The 16,592-nt window shown below is 48.6% G+C and overlaps 2 protein-coding genes across 17 annotated transcripts in view; one reads left to right on the top strand and one right to left on the bottom strand.

Annotated features, from left to right (window-relative positions):
• NPR2 (natriuretic peptide receptor 2) overlaps positions 1-16,592 on the bottom strand; it is a 48,810-nt gene that overhangs the window by 16,045 nt on the left and 16,173 nt on the right. For 6 of the 16 annotated variants that reach the window (XM_078371577.1, XM_078371600.1, XM_078371584.1 and 3 more), the window contains exons 2-4: positions 6,751-7,496; positions 3,080-3,263; positions 308-583 (exon numbers count right to left, since the gene is read on the bottom strand). In XM_078371577.1, coding sequence (XP_078227703.1) covers positions 308-583; positions 3,080-3,092 — 289 coding nt within the window. In that variant the 5' untranslated portion in view covers positions 3,093-3,263; positions 6,751-7,496. Of the gene's footprint in view, positions 1-307; positions 1,807-2,020; positions 2,233-3,079; positions 3,264-6,750; positions 7,497-16,592 lie in introns of those variants that run through there. The other 10 variants (XM_035251520.3, XM_035251530.3, XM_035251515.3 and 7 more) reach the window with 5 other exon arrangements.
• LOC103793878 (flap endonuclease 1-like) lies at positions 12,841-14,831 on the top strand. Its single transcript, XM_008999143.5, has one exon. It carries the CDS (start codon positions 12,957-12,959, stop codon positions 13,914-13,916), a length of 960 nt encoding a protein of 319 aa, XP_008997391.4. The 5' UTR covers positions 12,841-12,956; the 3' UTR covers positions 13,917-14,831.

Below are 16,592 nucleotides of genomic sequence, written 5' to 3'. Positions count from 1 at the left end.
CACATTCACTACTCTAGGGTACTCACATTGTTCCCCAAACTCAATATCCCCCCACTTTCAAATTCCTCCCTGATAGGAGCTTCATACCTCATGCTCTGTCTTCCTAGTTTGCATCTGCCTAGGGTGTTCACAAGTGCCCGTCATGAAGACTTAACCCTCTCACAGGTGCTCTGTCCACATGTGCTTCTTGATCCCAACCACCACAAACAGCTGCTCAGTGCCTATCTCCATCTACAATTCCTCAGTGCTGAGCTTTAGGGACACAGCAACCCTCCCCTGACCCTAAAATAGCCCGGGCCACACTCACTGCGCCCGTTGGCCCGGATGAAGTGGGTGGCCTGCTCAGGGCCCCCTGGCTCTCGGGCATACACCTGGTGCTGCACACTGAGGTTGCTGCCCTGCAGGGCCTCAAAGACGCCCTCGATGGTGAAGTAGTGAGGCCGGTCATCTGTGCGAGCATCCAGATACAGCAAGGCGGCACGAGCAGTCCAATTGAAGTGCCCATGTAGTGTCACTACAAACTCACCCAGCTTGGGAGCAGAGGGGCCAGTGCGAACCAGGGTACGATAATGCTCATTCTTAGCTGCAAAACCAGAGGCCACAGCACCCGCAGTCAGCAGGGGAAGGCGCCAATGGGAGGCAAAGCGGGCCACAGAGGCAGCAGGATAAACGCAACCCGGGCCTAACAGCAGGTCAGGGTCATGGTACAGCTTGAGGTCCACAGCGCGCAGCGGTGCCAGGTACTCAGAGCAGGCGCCTTCCAGTTCGGAGCTGACAAACCGCAGGTCCACGGGCAGTGCCCGGCCCAGCGCCTCCACAGCTAGTGCCACAGCGGGACCCACCCGTGGCCAGGCCCAGGCATAGCTCAGGTTGTGTTCTGGCAGCACCACCGCCAGCGTCAGGTTCCGCGCCCCGGGAGGACGCACCCCACCTGCCAGGGCTGCCACCAACAGCAGGAGTGATGGCAGCGCCATGGGGATAAAGCAGCAGCCCCACCGCCCCCAGAACTTGGGGCTGCTCTGGCCTACAGGGGAGACGCGAGCACCACCCAGCCTGGAGCCTGGGGAAGAGGGCCAGGAAGAGAAGGAGGGGTGGGCTAGGTAGGCTGGAATGCAGAAGGTACAGGGGGCCAGAGAGAGGAAGGAGAGATGGGAGGAAGGCGGGAAGGGGGGGCGGGGGCGGGCAACGAGTGGGCTACCAGCCTCGGGCAAGGACTGAGGACTGACAGTGGGGTGGCAGGGGGAAGGAGTCACCGAGGGGGACTGCGCCTGGGATGGGGACACTGCGAGGCAAAGTAGCCTGATGAACCAAAGCTGAGAAGGAAAAGGGGATCTGGGACTGGGATGGGGTGGGGGTGGGGGGCGGCTGGTACAAGGAAACGGCCTGGGGGAACCTCACAGCTGAAGGGGCCAGGAGGGCAGGAAGGCGCTGCGACACATAGGACCAAGAGGGTAAGGTGGGAGGGTGCCCGCGCCGCGGAAGGACTGGGATCATGGGCAGGCGGGGAGAGAAGCGAGGCCTGGGCCGGAGGGCAGGGGAAGGCAGGGGTAAATCTCCCTGTGAAGGCTTCTCCCGAAGCTCCTGCTGGGACTAACGGGCCCGGGCGCTGGTCCCATCCGGAGCCACGGCGGCCCCGCCCGTGTCCCCGCTCCTCTCTGCTCCGCTTCTCCTGGGCCCTGGCGGCCGGCGCTGCCTCGCGCTTCCTCCCGCCCCCCGCCTGGGCCCCGCGCGCGCCGCTCGTCCGGGTCAGGTCGCCTCGGCCCGGCCCGTCTCCGCTAGCTGCGCCGGCGGCCGAGTGCGACTCCCGCGGGCAGGCCGCCCGCCCCCGCCCCTCCCCCGCCGCCCCTCCTCCTCCCTCCCGGCCCCACCCTCCGGCGCCGGCTGCCTTCCTCCACCCCCCCTCTCCCGGGCGCCCGGGACCGCTAGGTCCCAAACCCACCCCGGTAAGCACTTGGGGCTCCGCACCAGGGCGTCGCCGGCCGGCGGGGTTCCCGGGCGCTCCCTCACCCTCAGGGCCTACCCGGGTCTCCCTCAAGCCCCTGGTACCCCCGCCGCTCCACTTCCATCTCACACAGGCCGGCAACCCCAGGGCTTGTCCTCTTATTCTCGCTTAGCCCGCTCTTCTTAGGTCTCCTCTCCACTCCCTGAGTCCCTCAGGGGCTCTAGTCTCCAGGGAGCTGTCGAGGATCCCCAGACGTGTGGTGTCCTCACCAGGCGCCCGCCTAGCAAACCATATCACCCTCCCGACGGCAGAGCCACTCACTCCACCCGGGGCCATGCCCGCTCCCTGGACGGGCCCTCCAGCGGCCAGGGGTCCCCCAGCGGCCAGGGGTCCCCGCGCTACACTTCCCACCAATCCTTAGGAAGTCCACGAAGCTCCTTGTGGCTGGGAACTCCACCCTTGGCCCCCGCTGTCTCCATGCCCCCTTCCCTCCCGGTGTCCTCAGAGGCCCACCGCAGCCCGCCCGGCTTCCTCCACACCATCTGCTCAGTCAGGGCCTCGATTTTCTTTTGTCTCCTGCACAGCGCAAGCTGGCGCCTGGTGAAAGCCTGTAACGGACCAGCGGACACTCCCCGCAATGGAAGCCCATCCACCCACTCCTGGGGTTCCACCTTGCTCCCAGCCTTTCAGCCTTAGGAAGCTCTCCCCGGGGGCGGGGGGAGGGGGGAGGCCCATATCTGGAGTGCCAATCTGACCCCAGGAACAGCTTGTGAGGGATGATCTCATGGTGGCTGAGAGGGGCTTCTATGGGACCTTGGGGATTTTTCTCCAACTGTCATAAAGGACATGCATGTAAGCCCAATCTCTTCCCGTGCTGAGAGCCACGGTCTCTCTTCACCTTCGCGCTATTTCTCCTGAAATCACAAGCTAAGAGCGCTCCTGGAGCCCTGGAGTGGGGTGTGAGTGTAGGGTGGGGACAGGCCTGGTTTCTCTGAGATGAAGGCGACACCTAGTGGTTTGGGGGGGAAATTAAGGACAATGCCACTTTACCCTTAGGCACGATATTTATTGAACACTGGCTGCCTAGCACAAGCTGTACCCGTGAATACAAAGATAGCCGAATGATGCAGTCCTTACCTTTGAGGAACATACATTTGCAATCCCTGGGGCACAGAGGCCAAGGGCAAGCCGCCCCTGACAATGTCTCTTGCCTCAAGGAGAGTAGAGATGGAAGCCTTCAGACAGATCCTTCTTTAACGCAAGGGGTGATAACTCTAGTTCCAGGCTCCCAATACTGTAGTGAAAAGGAATTTCGTCCTATCTGGGCAAAGCAGAAAAAGGAAGAGTCAAAAGAATGATGAGACAACATGAGAAAAACTTTAGACCAAGTCAACCAAATAGAATAGTTGGGTTTTAAGCAACAACACAGTTTTATGAGATAAGCAAATCGAAAATGGCAAAATCCCTGAAAGAATTATAGTATGACAGGCCTAGGAGGAATCATATAAATATATCATGTATCCTTCTCATTTAAAGATACTTGAAAACCAAATCCCAGAGAGGAAGTTTGCAGTATCCTTACTTGCTCCTCTTCCCCAACCCCACATGGTTTTTTAGTTGCAAAAGAGAGATGAAAATGCAGGTTTCATGGTCTCCAAGGAGAGGCTTTTTACAGATATTTTGCTGACTCATGGAACTTACTGTAGAAAGCTGTGCTTACAGTATAATAGCTACCAAAGACCCATGTGAGTCTCTCTGGAACACCTGCAGCCCTCAGTGAGGATCAGCCACCACTACTACCACTGTCACACAGGCTCCTAAGCAAGTACAAGTACACGATGTGTCATTATTCTGAACACTGAGGACAATTCTTCATTATGTTAGGGATTAAACATTCAAGCATCTTGCCTTTCCCTCTTCCTTCCAATTGGCCACTTAACTAGAAAGTAGGAAGGGGCCAGGCACAGTGGCTAAAGTCTTTCTCATGTTGTCTCATCGTTCTTCTTTTGGCTCTTCCTTTTTCTGCCGTGCCCAGGTAGGACGAATGTCTGTAATGCCTGTATTCTCTATTTAAAAATCAAACAAATCAATTGGACATGGTGACACAAACCTGTGGTCCCAGTTACTTGGGAGGCTGAGATGGGGGGGGGGGATCACTTAAGCCCGGAGGACAGAGTCTGCCATAAGTCATGATCATGACACTGCACTCCAGCTTGGGTAGACCCTGGTGCAGTGGCTCATGCCTGTAATCCCAGCACTTTGGAAGGCCAAGGTGGGAGAAGCAAAGGAGTTTGAGAACAGCCTGGGCAACATAGTGAGACCCTACCTTCATAAAATATAAGCAAGTAAGGCCAGGCATGGTGGCTCACACCTGTAATCCCAGTACTTTGAGAGGCCAAGGCAGCCAGCTCATTTGAGGTCAGGACTTCGAGACCAGCCTGGCCAACATGGTGAAACTTTGTCTCTATTAAAAATATAAAAATTAGGGTTGTGGTGGTGGACACCTATAATTCCAACTTGGGAGGCTGAGGCAGGAGAATTGCTTGAATCCGGAGGTGGAGGTTGCAGTGGACAGAGATCATGCCACTGCACAACAAAGCGAGACTCCATCTCAAAAAACAACAACAACAAAATAAAGTAAAAACTAAAAATAAAATTTAAAAGATAAAAAGGAAGTGGGAAAGAGTGGGGATATAAAAGTTAATCCTCAAATGAGGTATTTTATTAACACCCAGGTTTTTGGTGTTTATTTTTTCATGTTTGGGGGAAGCTGAAAATATTAGATAAATGAGACCTTTGGTTATGTATATATCCAGCTTTTCATGCTCTCATTGTTCTCATTGATGTGGACAATAATATTCTGGCTGTATTTGGTGATCCTGCTGCAATACATAGGAGCCTGGGAAATCTAGATTCTACTGGCCCAAGCAGCAACCAGCTAGGTCCAACTTTCTCTTCGTAGTATTGTCATGGCCTTCTACTCCACAGACAGATACCAGCTATAATTTCTTCTGGATAGAGTCAGCCAACACCTTATTTATTTTTTCGTTACCCAGGCTGGAATGCAGTGACACAATCTCGGCTCACTACAACCTCCACCTCCAGATTCAAACAATTCTCCTGCCTCAGCCTCCCAAGTAGCTTGGATTACAGGCATCCGCCACCATGTCCAGCTAATTTTTATATTTTTAGTAGAGACAGGGTTTTACCATGTTGGCCAGGCCAGTCTCGGACTCCTGACATCAAGGGAGTCCAAGAGGGATCCACCCGCCTCAGCTTCCCAAAGTGCTGGGATTAAAGGCGTAAGCCACCACACCTGGCCCCAAACACCTCATTTTTGATCCAGGACTAAACTGCAGAGTATCAGATTGGCCAGCTGCTAGAAGTTTCTACAGTTTCCAAGCTGCCCTGTCCCTTCTTCAAAAGAAACCCTAATCCTGGTCACACTCAGGCCAAAGATGCCTCAAGACCCTAGCTGAGCTCTGCAACCACCATGGGATTTGGGCTTATGCTAATCTTCATGATAAGCTCTGATGCCCCAAACTGACAGCATTAAACAGTTTTTTGTTGTTGTTGTTGTTGTTGTTGTTGTTTTGAGATGGAGTTTCGCTCTTGTTACCCAGGCTGGAGTGCAATTGCACGATCTCGGCTCACCGCAACCTCCGCCTCCTGGGTTCAGGCAATTATCCTGCCTCAGCCTCCTGAGTAGCTGGGATTACAGGCACATGCCACCATGCCCAGCTAATTTTTTGTATCCTTAGTAGAGACGGGGTTTCACCATGTTGACCAGGATGGTCTCGATCTCTTGACCTCGTGATCCACCCGCCTCAGTCTCCCAAAGTGCTGGGATTACAGGCTTGAGCCACCGCGCCCAGCCCTAAACAGTTTTATAACTGACCTATTTGTGCAGCTGAATCTGGATCCCCAGGTTTGTTCTACACTAGATCATGCCTCCCATGACTCCCAGGCCTACAGAATTCCAGAAAACAAAATATCTTCCAGGCTTCTCTCTGCTGACCTGACTGGCAGAAACAGGCTTTGACTCCATGCAATTGTCCCCTGCACACGAGACAGACAGGTTCAAGAGAACCTGCTAACAGAGGGCAGAGAATAGCCATGGAAAGGTAGATCAAATTAAGGCAGGAAAGATACACAACACATCTCAACAGGGAAAGGAGAAAGCAATGTAAAAAAAGAAATGTAGTAAAATATATATAGAAAGCAAAGAGGGACTTTATTCAAATTCTGCATTATTTATTTTAGCTCCAGTAAGGGAGAGACAGAATCCTGAAATCAGGTCAAACCTCCAGGTCCCCTCCAACTCCTACTTCCCTCCTTGCCACACAGCAGTGCACAGTATGATTGTAGATCTAAGATCTAGTTCATCTTCTCACAGATATTCAATGGCCTCAAAGGGCTGCTATGGGCTTGGAATGGTGGCTCAAGCTTGTAATCCCAGCACTTTGGGAGGGCAAGATGGGTGGATCACCTGAAGTCAGGAGTTTGAGACCAGCCTGACCAACATGGCAAAACCCCATCTCTAATAAAAATACAAAAATTAGCCTGGTGTGGTGGCAGGTGCCTGTCATCTCAGCTAGTTGGGAGGCTGAGGGAGGAGAATCGCTTGAACCCGGGAAGTAGAAGTTGTAGTGAGCAGAGATTGCACCTCTGCACTCCAGCCTGGGTGACAGAGCATGTCTGGTGGCAGCTGCTGTGATTGTTTAAAGGGTCAAGAGTTTTTATTTTGAATTCATACACATCTTTGTAAGTTAAAAATATTTTCAAATCAGATCCAGCTTCCAACTTACCTATATAGATATGTGTTTTAAAAGACAAATGGAGGCCGGGCACGGTGGCTCAAGCCTGTAATCCCAGCACTTTGGGAGGCCGAGGCAGGTGGATCACGAGGTCAAGAGATCGAGACCATCCTGGTCAACATGGTGAAAACCCATCTCTACTAAAAATGCAAAAAATTAGCTGGGCACGGTGGCGCGTGCCTGTAATCCCAGCTACTCAGGAGGCTGAGGCAGGAGAATTGCCTGTACCCAGGAGGCGAAGGTTGCGGTGAGCCGAGATCGCGCCATTGCACTCCAGCCTGGGTAACAAGAGCGAAACTCCGTCTCAAAAAAAAAAAAAGACAAATGGGGCTGGGCGCAGTGGCTCACACCTGTAATCCCAGCACTTTGGGAGGCCAAGGCAGGTGGATCACGAGGTCAAGAGATCGAGACCATCCTGGTCACCATTGTGAAACCCCGTCTCTACTAAAAACACAAAAAAATTAGCTGGGCATGGCGGCGTGTGCCTATAATCCCAGCTACTCAGGAAGCTGAGGCAGGAGAATTGCCTGAACCCAGGAGGCGGAGGTTGCGGTGAGCCGAGATCGCGCCATTGCACTCCAGCCTGGGTAACAAGAGCGAAACTCCATCTCAAAAAGAAAAAAAAAAAAAGACAAGTGGGTATCATATTCTAAGGGCCAGAAATATCAGCTTTGTGAAAATACAGTCCAAACAAGTCATTTTCCCATGGAAATTGCTTCATATACGGCCAGTGATTCCTAAGAGAGGAATTTAAGAATTGTCAGGAAAAGCAATCACACACATTTATTTCCCCAGTTCCAAGGAACCATATTTCACCTGTCTGCTCCATTCAGGCCTGGACCAGCACCTCTGTGGGTGTCTAGGAAGGCCCCAGTGGTCTCCTCTGCCCTCCCACACTTGGCCCATCTTCCTAAGCACATAGACTATTTCCCTGTTTTCCTATTACCACCCGTCATCATTATTACCAACCCCAGTAGTTATTTACCACCCCTTAGGAGAGTCCAATAGCAAGAAGTCTCAAATATAACATTCCCTGAAATAATCTCGTCCCCACTCCATTTGAAATTCCACTTTCACAAAATCTTTCACTGAGGAAAAAGTGGCAAGAGGCAAGTGGCAAGAGGGAAAGGTGTCCCCTTGCCTTTTAAGTCCTGCTAACTCTACAGATATCTGGCATAAAAAGAGGCAAAGAAAACATAGTTGTCACCGCTTCTAGAGACTGGAAATGCACTAGTCACTATTTTAGTATTTTGCTCTGCTTAGAATTTTCTACAGAAGCCAAAGACTGGGAAGAGGAGGAGAAATGTGAAGCAGAAATGGACAAAACTATACTGCAATATGTAGTGAAGAACACAGAGAAGCTAAGCAGTGGCAATGTAAGATTGGTGGGCAGACAGACTGAAAGCAAGAAGAGCAGCGAAGAGGTTCCTGGAGAAACCCAAGCCTGAAATGCTAAGTGCCTAATCTAGGATGATGGGATAGCAATGGAGAGAGAAACAAATCTGAGGGAATTTGAGGGAAGAAACAACAGGACTTGGAAGCCGACTGGCTCTCCAAGATGAAAAAGAGTCAAAAGCAGGTGTCGCAAAGGCAAAGGTCATCATGGGCCAGGCAGGAAATGCGAATGGGAGAAGCAGCTGGGTGGAGACTGGCAAGCTATGAAGCCCCTGGTCCATCTAAAGTGGATGCTGACCCTGGAATGGAGCCCAGATTGGCCAGTTCTTACTCTGCATTCTCTCTGGGTCTCTCCAGTCTCACCTCCCTCCAGTCCAGCTTCCACGGTGCATTCAGGTGCCAAAGCAACCTTTTGAAACAAAAACCTAGTTATGTCACATCACTGCTTAAAATCTTTAAATGGTCCCCCTTGGAGGCTATGTTTTTCACACTGTTATTTTTAGCAGCAAAACCATTCCTTCAAATGAAAATTTACACATAAAATAGAAGAAATAAAAGCCCAGCTGCTCCAGATGAAACGGCAGGGGTGGGTCCAAAAACTCCTCGTCCTCGCCTCTTTCTCAAACAGAACCCCTGAGGTGCCTCCAGGGAACCTCTGGGCAGCAGCTTTCAAACAGTGGTAGCACAAAAGGCTTTCCAAGGACTGTGTTTGTACAGATGGCTTTAAGGGAATCCATCTCCAGACCCTGAACTTCCTTATGTACTCATTCCCAAAACTGATCTGCCTGAGAATGACTTGTGCTCACAACAGTTGTGCTCACAACAATCCTCCCAATTTACAAAATTAAGGCACGTCCCTCCCCCAAGCAAAATTTCATTATGATGAATTGTTCTAGGGTGTCAAAACTTTTGGAGCACCAAGAAAAAGGATATGTAAATCAAGTATTGGTCTAGGGAAACTTGTCAAGATGACTCAAAGTGCTTTAAGTGAATGGGGCTTTCTGCCTTTCCCCATCATATCCATATTCTGTGAAGAGTAAAGCTTGGCATTAGAAATGGGATATTTTCAACTGAGCGGGGTGGTGTGTGCCTGTAGTTTCAGCTACTCAGGAGGCTAAGATCTCATGGGATTGGGAGTTCAAGTTCAGCCTGGGCAACATAGTGAGATGCTGTCTTCTATTTTAAAATTAAATAGAGATAGGGCTTGACTCAGTGGCTCACGCCTGTAATACCAGCACTTTGGGAGGCTGAGGCAGGCAGATCACAAGGTCAGGAGTTCAAGACCAGCCTGACCAAGAGACCAGCCTGGCCAATATGGCAAAACCCCATCTCTATTGAAAATACAAAACTTAGCTGGGTGTGGTGGCGGGTGCCTGTAATCCCAGCTACTCAGGAGGTTGAAGCAAGAGAATTGCTTGCACCCAGGAGGCAGAGGTTGCAGTGAGCAGAAATCACAGAGTGAGACTCCAACTCAAAAAATATATATAAATGGAAAGAGAGAGAGAATGTTTTAGCCCATGTTGGGATTTTCAGCAAAGACAAAGGACAGCACATTAGTGACACATCTTACTTTCAAAATATACTAACAAAGTTGAACTTTACTGTATGTAAATTATATCTCAGTAATTTGATTTATAACAAACACTCCAGCCAGGCATAGTGGCTTTTGCCTGTAATCCCAGCACTTTGGGAGGCCAAAGCAGATGGATCACCTGAGGTCAGGAGTTTGCGATCAGCCTGGCCAGCATGGTGAAAACCTGACTCTACTCAATATACAAAAATTAGCTGGGTGTGGTGGCAGGTGCCTGTAGTCCCAGCTTTTTGGGAGGGAAGCTGAGGCAGCAGAATCACTTGAACCCACAGGCAAAGGTTGCAGCGTGCCAAAATCGCACCACTATGCTCTAGCCTGGGCAACAAGAGCGAAACTCTGTCTCTAAATAAATAAATACACGCCTATCTCTCACCACTTGAAAACCACGACATGACATCATCATGGTCAGAATCCATAGCACTCTGCTCCCTTTTGGTTATTTAAAAACTCAGTCCAGTATGGCTTAAAACTCCAGTCTCAGGTCCAGGGCAAAACTCATCTTAAGCCATGGCTTAAGGAACCTCTGGTGGAGAGAATATAGTCCTTTCCAAGGATTCTGCTCCTCCTCTAGTTCTCTGGAAGGTTCTCTAGAAGGATTTTGGCTTTTCAGTGGTTGGGAACTAGGAGGAAGGCAGGGAGGAAAAGAACCACTCTCTTTTCATTTAATAAGGTAGTTATCACAAACCACTGTTTGCTGACAGGCCATGCTAACGTGTTGTTTGGCAGATGTCAAAATGCTGTCTTCCTTGGGCATGGTAGGGTGGCTCAGGCCTGTAATTCCAAGGCATTGGAAGGCTGAGGCCGGAGGATCACTTCAGTCCAGCAGTTTGAGACCAGCCTGGGCAACATAGGGAGACCCTGTCTCTACAAAAAAAACCTTCAAAAATTAGCCAGATGTAGTGGCACATGACTGCAGTCCCAGATACTCAGGAGGCAGAGGCAGAGGCAGAAGGATCACTTGAGCCCAGGAGATTGAGACTGCAGTGTGAGCCCAGGAGATTGAGACTGCAGTAAGCCATAATCATGACACTATACTCCAGCCTGGGCAACAACCCTCATCTTAAAAAAAAAAAAAAGATGCTGGCTCTCTTATGAGACACTTCTGTGAGTCCTTTAGAAGGTCCTTCCAGGCTGCTCCACTGAGTTGTGCCCTAATGCAGACAATCCTGCTCCAAGCCATCTCTTTAACCCTCCTAACTTCTGTTCAGCAGGCAGCCTTTTGGATGGGTTTACCAGCACGATGGCTCAAGCCCAGTGATCTTCCTCAGTGTCCCTTTGATCATAGAAATTCACATACCCTTGCTAAGCCAAACAGAACTAATGCAGACTATTCCATTATTATCCCCTCACTCTGCCCTTTCTCCTTTCTCTAATTGCCTTTCCTCTTCTCAGATAGGTACAGAGCTGAACAAGTCCATTGTCTAAACAGATAGTTTAAGCAAGGAATGAGAAATCAATCTCTCTTTCATGTAGATCTCTTTTATACCCCCTTGCTTACTTTAAGTGGGGAAAGGAGGGAAAAGTACTCCCTGCTAGGCTCATGACAGCCTCCCTTCAGTTGTCTCTTATATAGATTGGGAATGGAGGTGGCGTGGTAAGGTATGGGTTGGCTTAGTGGCTGGAAGTTGCAGGGCCACCTCTACTACCTCTTTGTAAGCCCTGGAGAGGAGCTCTGGCCCCAGTTATTAGCAACTCTCTCTAGAAGGTGCAGTATTTAGTCCTCCTTGTTCTAGCTTTAGACCCTAGTCACCAATTCCAGGGCAATAGAAAAAAATCTTACTCAACATCCTCTAAAATATATTGAAATAAAGGGAAGGTTATATGGAATAATGAGCTCAACTGTATTCCTCAATGGGGAGGCAAAGTCATCTTTTGAGTGACAGGAAGAACCATGATTTTGAAGGTGCAGGCAAAATAAAGAGACAGAGATAAACTGGAGATAGAATATCAGATGAAAGCCATGTATACTTTCTTTTCCCCATTAAAATATAAAAAGCACATCTACATATTATTCCACAACATTTTGCATATCATTTCAGGGGCAGGTGAATCTAGGAGCATCTGGAAACCCTTCAAGGGGCTAAAGGATCCCAGGCTAAGACTTGGGCTTAAGAGAAAGCAAACAGGAAGGTGAATGTGCATTATTTGTGCATGTGAGAGGAAGGAGTGGGTATGTAGTCAGGCAAAGCAAATGCACAGAAAGAAGGCTGGACATTTAGGGACTTGCATGCACCCAGAAGCCATCCATGTCAGACACCAGTTTGACATGTCATATTATATTCAAAAGTATTCTGACTGCTTGAACACTTTTGTACATTCAGCTTATTTTTCAGTATAATGTTATGATACATCCTACTAGAGAGTTAATATGATTAATAATTGAGGGACTTTAGAGAAGGGGCCAGAAATTTAATTATGCCTTAAAACATAGCTTTTGGACTGGAAACTTTTAACACTTATTACCTCCCTGAAGGGGAATAAGGTATCTGAAGGACAAGATGAGAGGGAGATTTCTTTATTTATAATTTTGTATATCTTTAATTTTGCAACAGGTGTGTGAGTATAACCTATTCAAAGTTTTTCATTAAAAATTAATCTTAATCATAAACAAGAAAGCATAAAATTATGTCATTGATATAGGGTGCTTGATATCTTGCATGTTTTAAAGGAAGGCAATGGGACCTCAAAGGGAAAGATGGGATTTCCTTTAATAGATAAACACACATGGTGAATCCCTCATAGCTACAGCAAGGAGATTAAAAACACCAAACGGCAGAATGGTAACATCAGAGCTAAGAAGGCTTTTCTAAAAGCCTGTCATTTGAAACCAAAAGATAAAGTATTACAGAAAGTATAATACAAGATCGGTAGGTCTGAAGAAGAAGACTTAGAACTAGGACATCTTACAAGAAACAATACCAGGCCGGGTGCATTGGCTCACACCTATAATCCTAGCACTTTGGGAGGCCAAGATGGGAGGATTGTTTGAGGCCAAAGTTCAAGACCAGCCTGGTCAACATAGCGAGACCCCATCTCTACAAGAAAAGAAAAAGAGAGAGAGAGAGAGAGAGAAAGAAAGAAGTACAGAGACCCGTGGCTAAACTGAGCAAGGAAAGCGGGCTTAGCACCGCTGGCACTTGGTAACTCCGACCAAGCTCTAGCCACCAAGGCCTCATGTCCCAAAGGCCAGTCATCCCTCCTCTGTATTGCCATGGGAATTCAAGGCCTGGCCAAACTAATTGCTGACGTGGCCCCCAGTGCCATCCGGGAGAATGACATCAAGAGCTACTTTGGCCGTAAGGTGGCCATTGATGCCTCTATGAGCATTTATCAGTTCCTGATTGCTGTTCGCCAGGGTGGGGATGTGCTGCAGAACGAGGAGGGTAAGACCACCAGCCACCTGATGGGCATGTTTTACCGCACTATCCACATGATGGAGAACGGCATCAAGCCCGTGTATGTCTTTGACGGGAAGCCACCACAGCTCAAGTCAGGCGAGCTGGCCAAACGCAGTGAACGGCGGGCTGAGGCAGAGAAGCAGCTGCAGCAGGCTCAGGCTGCTGGGGCCAAGCAGGAGGTGGAAAAATTCACTAAGCGGCTGGTGAAGGTCAATAAGCAGCACAACGATGAGTGCAAGCATCTGCTGAGCCTCATGGGCATCCCTTATCTCGATGCACCCAGCGAGGCAGAGGCCAGCTGTGCTGCCCTGGTGAAGGCTGGCAAGGTCTATGCTGCGGCTACCGAGGACATGGACTGCCTCACCTTTGGCAGCCCTGTGCTAATGCGACACCTGACTGCCAGTGAATCCAAAAAGCTGCCCATCCAGGAATTCCACTTGAGCCGGATTCTGCAGGAGCTGGGCCTGAACCAGGAACAGTTTGTGGATCTGTGCATCTTGCTGGGCAGTGACTACTGTGAGAGTATCCGGGGCATTGGGCCCAAGCGGGCTGTGGACCTCATCCAGAAGCACAAGAGCATTGAGGAGATAGTGCGGCGACTTGACCCCAACAAGTACCCTGTGCCAGAAAATTGGCTCCACAAGGAGGCTCACCAGCTCTTCTTGGAACCTGAGGTGCTGGACCCAGAGTCTGTGGAGCTGAAGTGGAGCGAGCCAAATGAAGAAGAGCTGGTCAAGTTCATGTGTGGCGAAAAGCAGTTCTCTGAGGAGTGAATCCGCAGCGGGGTCAAGAGGCTGAGCAAGAGCCGCCAAGGCAGCACGCAGGGCCGCCTGGATGATTTCTTCAAGGTGACGAGCTCGCTCTCTTCAGCTAAGCGCAAGGAGCCAGAACCCAAGGGATCTACTAAGAAGAAGGCAAAAACTGGGGCAGCAGGGAAGTTTAAAAGGGGAAAATAAATGTTTCCCCCATGCTTGACCCCAGAATATTTGCTCCCTTATACCCTCAAGAGCTACAGCTAGAGAAACCGTTAAGGGTCGAGCGAGGATTCTAAGGCCTTTCTAATGTGACCCTTCTCAATAGTGTTTGTCCCTTTTTTTACTTGATTTTAATGGCAAGAAGGCCACAGAGGTACTTTTTCTTTTTTTAGCTCAGGAAAATACATCAGGTTCAAACCACTTCTCAGGCAGTTTAATGGACACTAAGTCCATTGTTACATCCAAGTGATAGCAACAATTTTTGGAGAAGAGAGGGAGATAAAAGGGGGGAGACAAAAGATGTAGAGAAATGATTTCCTGGCTGGCCAGCTGGTGGCCAGTGGGAGGGGATGGTGGACCTGGCCTGTGCTTTCCTCTAGTTCAGGCTTGACCCACCTTGAGAAAGCCGTCAGGAAGGCCCATTTAGTAGATGGGAGGAACAGCTGAGAGAAGATGGGCAGAGAGCTGGAGCCCCTGGGGTTGACTGTGTCTGTGTCTGTGGCTGATTACTGGCTGTGTCTTCGGGTGGGCAGAAACTCGAACTTGCTGTTATTTGTGTTTAGTTATTCAGTGGAGTAAGATGGTGATGTTCATCTGTCAATCAGCTCAGTTGAGACTTTGGGATAAGACACTGGTTTTCATGTGCTGTTTTTGTTTTAAAGTTATGAAGAGAAAAAAAGTCAATAAAATCATAAAAGTAAAAAAAAAAAAAAAGAAGTTCAAAACTCTCCCCTCCATAAAACATGATTTACATAATTTCATGTATAATGTCAAAAAACAAAGCTAAGATTGGTTGAGGTATCTCTGGCCCAAGAATAAACTCAATAATTCAATTATTTTGATTTTCCACAAAGCAAATCTTGAACAAATACTAGACAAGATGAACTGTAGGGCTTAGACTCTTCCTTGAGGGGCAAGAATGATACTTTGAAAATAAACAAATAAAATAGTTATTTAGATGAGATTAAAGGGCCAGATGCAGTGGCTCACGCCTATAATTCCAACACTTTGGGAGGCTGAGGCAGGTAGATCACCTGAGGTCAGGAGTTCAAGACCAGCCTGGCCAACATAATGAAACCCCTTCTCTACTAAAAATACAAAAATTAGCTAGGTGCGGTGGCCCATGCCTGTAATCCCAGCTACTCAGGATGCTGAGGGCAGGAGAATCGACTGAATGTAGGAAGCAGAGGTTGCAGTGAGCGGAGGTCGTACCACTGCACTCCAGCCTAGGTGACAGAAAAACTCTGTCTCAAAAAAAAAGAAAAAGAAAAAGAAGGAGAATAGGCTAAAAACAACAGGCAAGATCTATATGACTGCAAAGGTTCCACATGAACAGATGAGTCAGTCATTGTCCTAAACACCTAGGTCACCAAGAAGAAAAGCAGAGTAGAAATGTGATGCCAGCCTCTCCCACCAGTGACAGCTGAGAACACCTCCCACCAACTACTGAGTGTAACCTGTCTAACAAAAAGGTCAAAGAAGTTTGCCTATCATCTGTGATTCAGAGGAAAACAAGAAAAGAACACTAATTTTTTTTCTTTCAAATCTAGACCTTGAGCTAACCTGTTAGACGTCAAATAAACAGGCCCCAAGATCCCCAGATTAAAATCTATTTGCAGTAACAATAAATGTAAAACCATCTTATATATTGTAAAACATTATATAAATGTCAATTATAATGGTAATTATTAGGGGTCTGTCATGTCAGATCTAAAATTGAACTACATCCCACCATCAGCAGTTTGGGACCATATTCTGGAAGAGTAAAACAAATAATTTTTTTTAAGAGTTTGCTTGTTTTTACATTGTGCACAGGTTTTCAAATTTTTCATCTTTTCATTGAAAAGTCTAATAAGAAGAGCTAATCAGTGATATATGACCAAAAAAGAGAAACTGTTCAACTTAGTTCAATATGCTTAAGAAGTATATTAACTAAGAAAAGACAAAAGCAAGTTTATGTGGAACCGTGTGTGAAGTCGTAAATGGTGGTGCTCCTTCCCGTTCCCTCTGCAGATGGCTTCCTGCTGAGCTCAGTTCGGGAAGCACTGGCAGAAAACTGGAAGAGAAAAGCCAGACTATCCTTCTCCTTCTTTCCCAGCTTGAGCCAGCATCTGGGCAGGCACTCTTTGGCCCCAGCTGCCCTAGAACAGGTCACCAGAGTTCCAGCTTCTAAGTTACCCTGGCCCTTGCACTTTCCCTTCTTCCCACAGCCTAGGGATGATAGAAGGTTCCTACAGTTGCTAAACTTCCCTCTCATTGCCTCACCTTCCCTTGAAAGGCTTCTCTGCTCTTCCACCAAATTCACAGCCAACTAATTCTCCGGATTAAATGCCCTCTGGCTTAAATGCTTAGAGTGAGTTCTGTTTTCCTGTTTGGACCCTAAATCTGGCAGCTAAACAACAACAAAAAAATGAATCTACCGCACTGAGGGCAAAGACCCTGGCTCCAAAACTGCCAAGTTCAAGGTTCACTGCT

The sequence above is a fragment of the Callithrix jacchus genome, chromosome 1, assembly GCF_049354715.1.
Source record: "Callithrix jacchus isolate 240 chromosome 1, calJac240_pri, whole genome shotgun sequence".
Taxonomy (NCBI): domain Eukaryota; kingdom Metazoa; phylum Chordata; class Mammalia; order Primates; family Cebidae; genus Callithrix; species Callithrix jacchus.
This window is presented reverse-complemented; position numbering and strand designations above follow the sequence as displayed.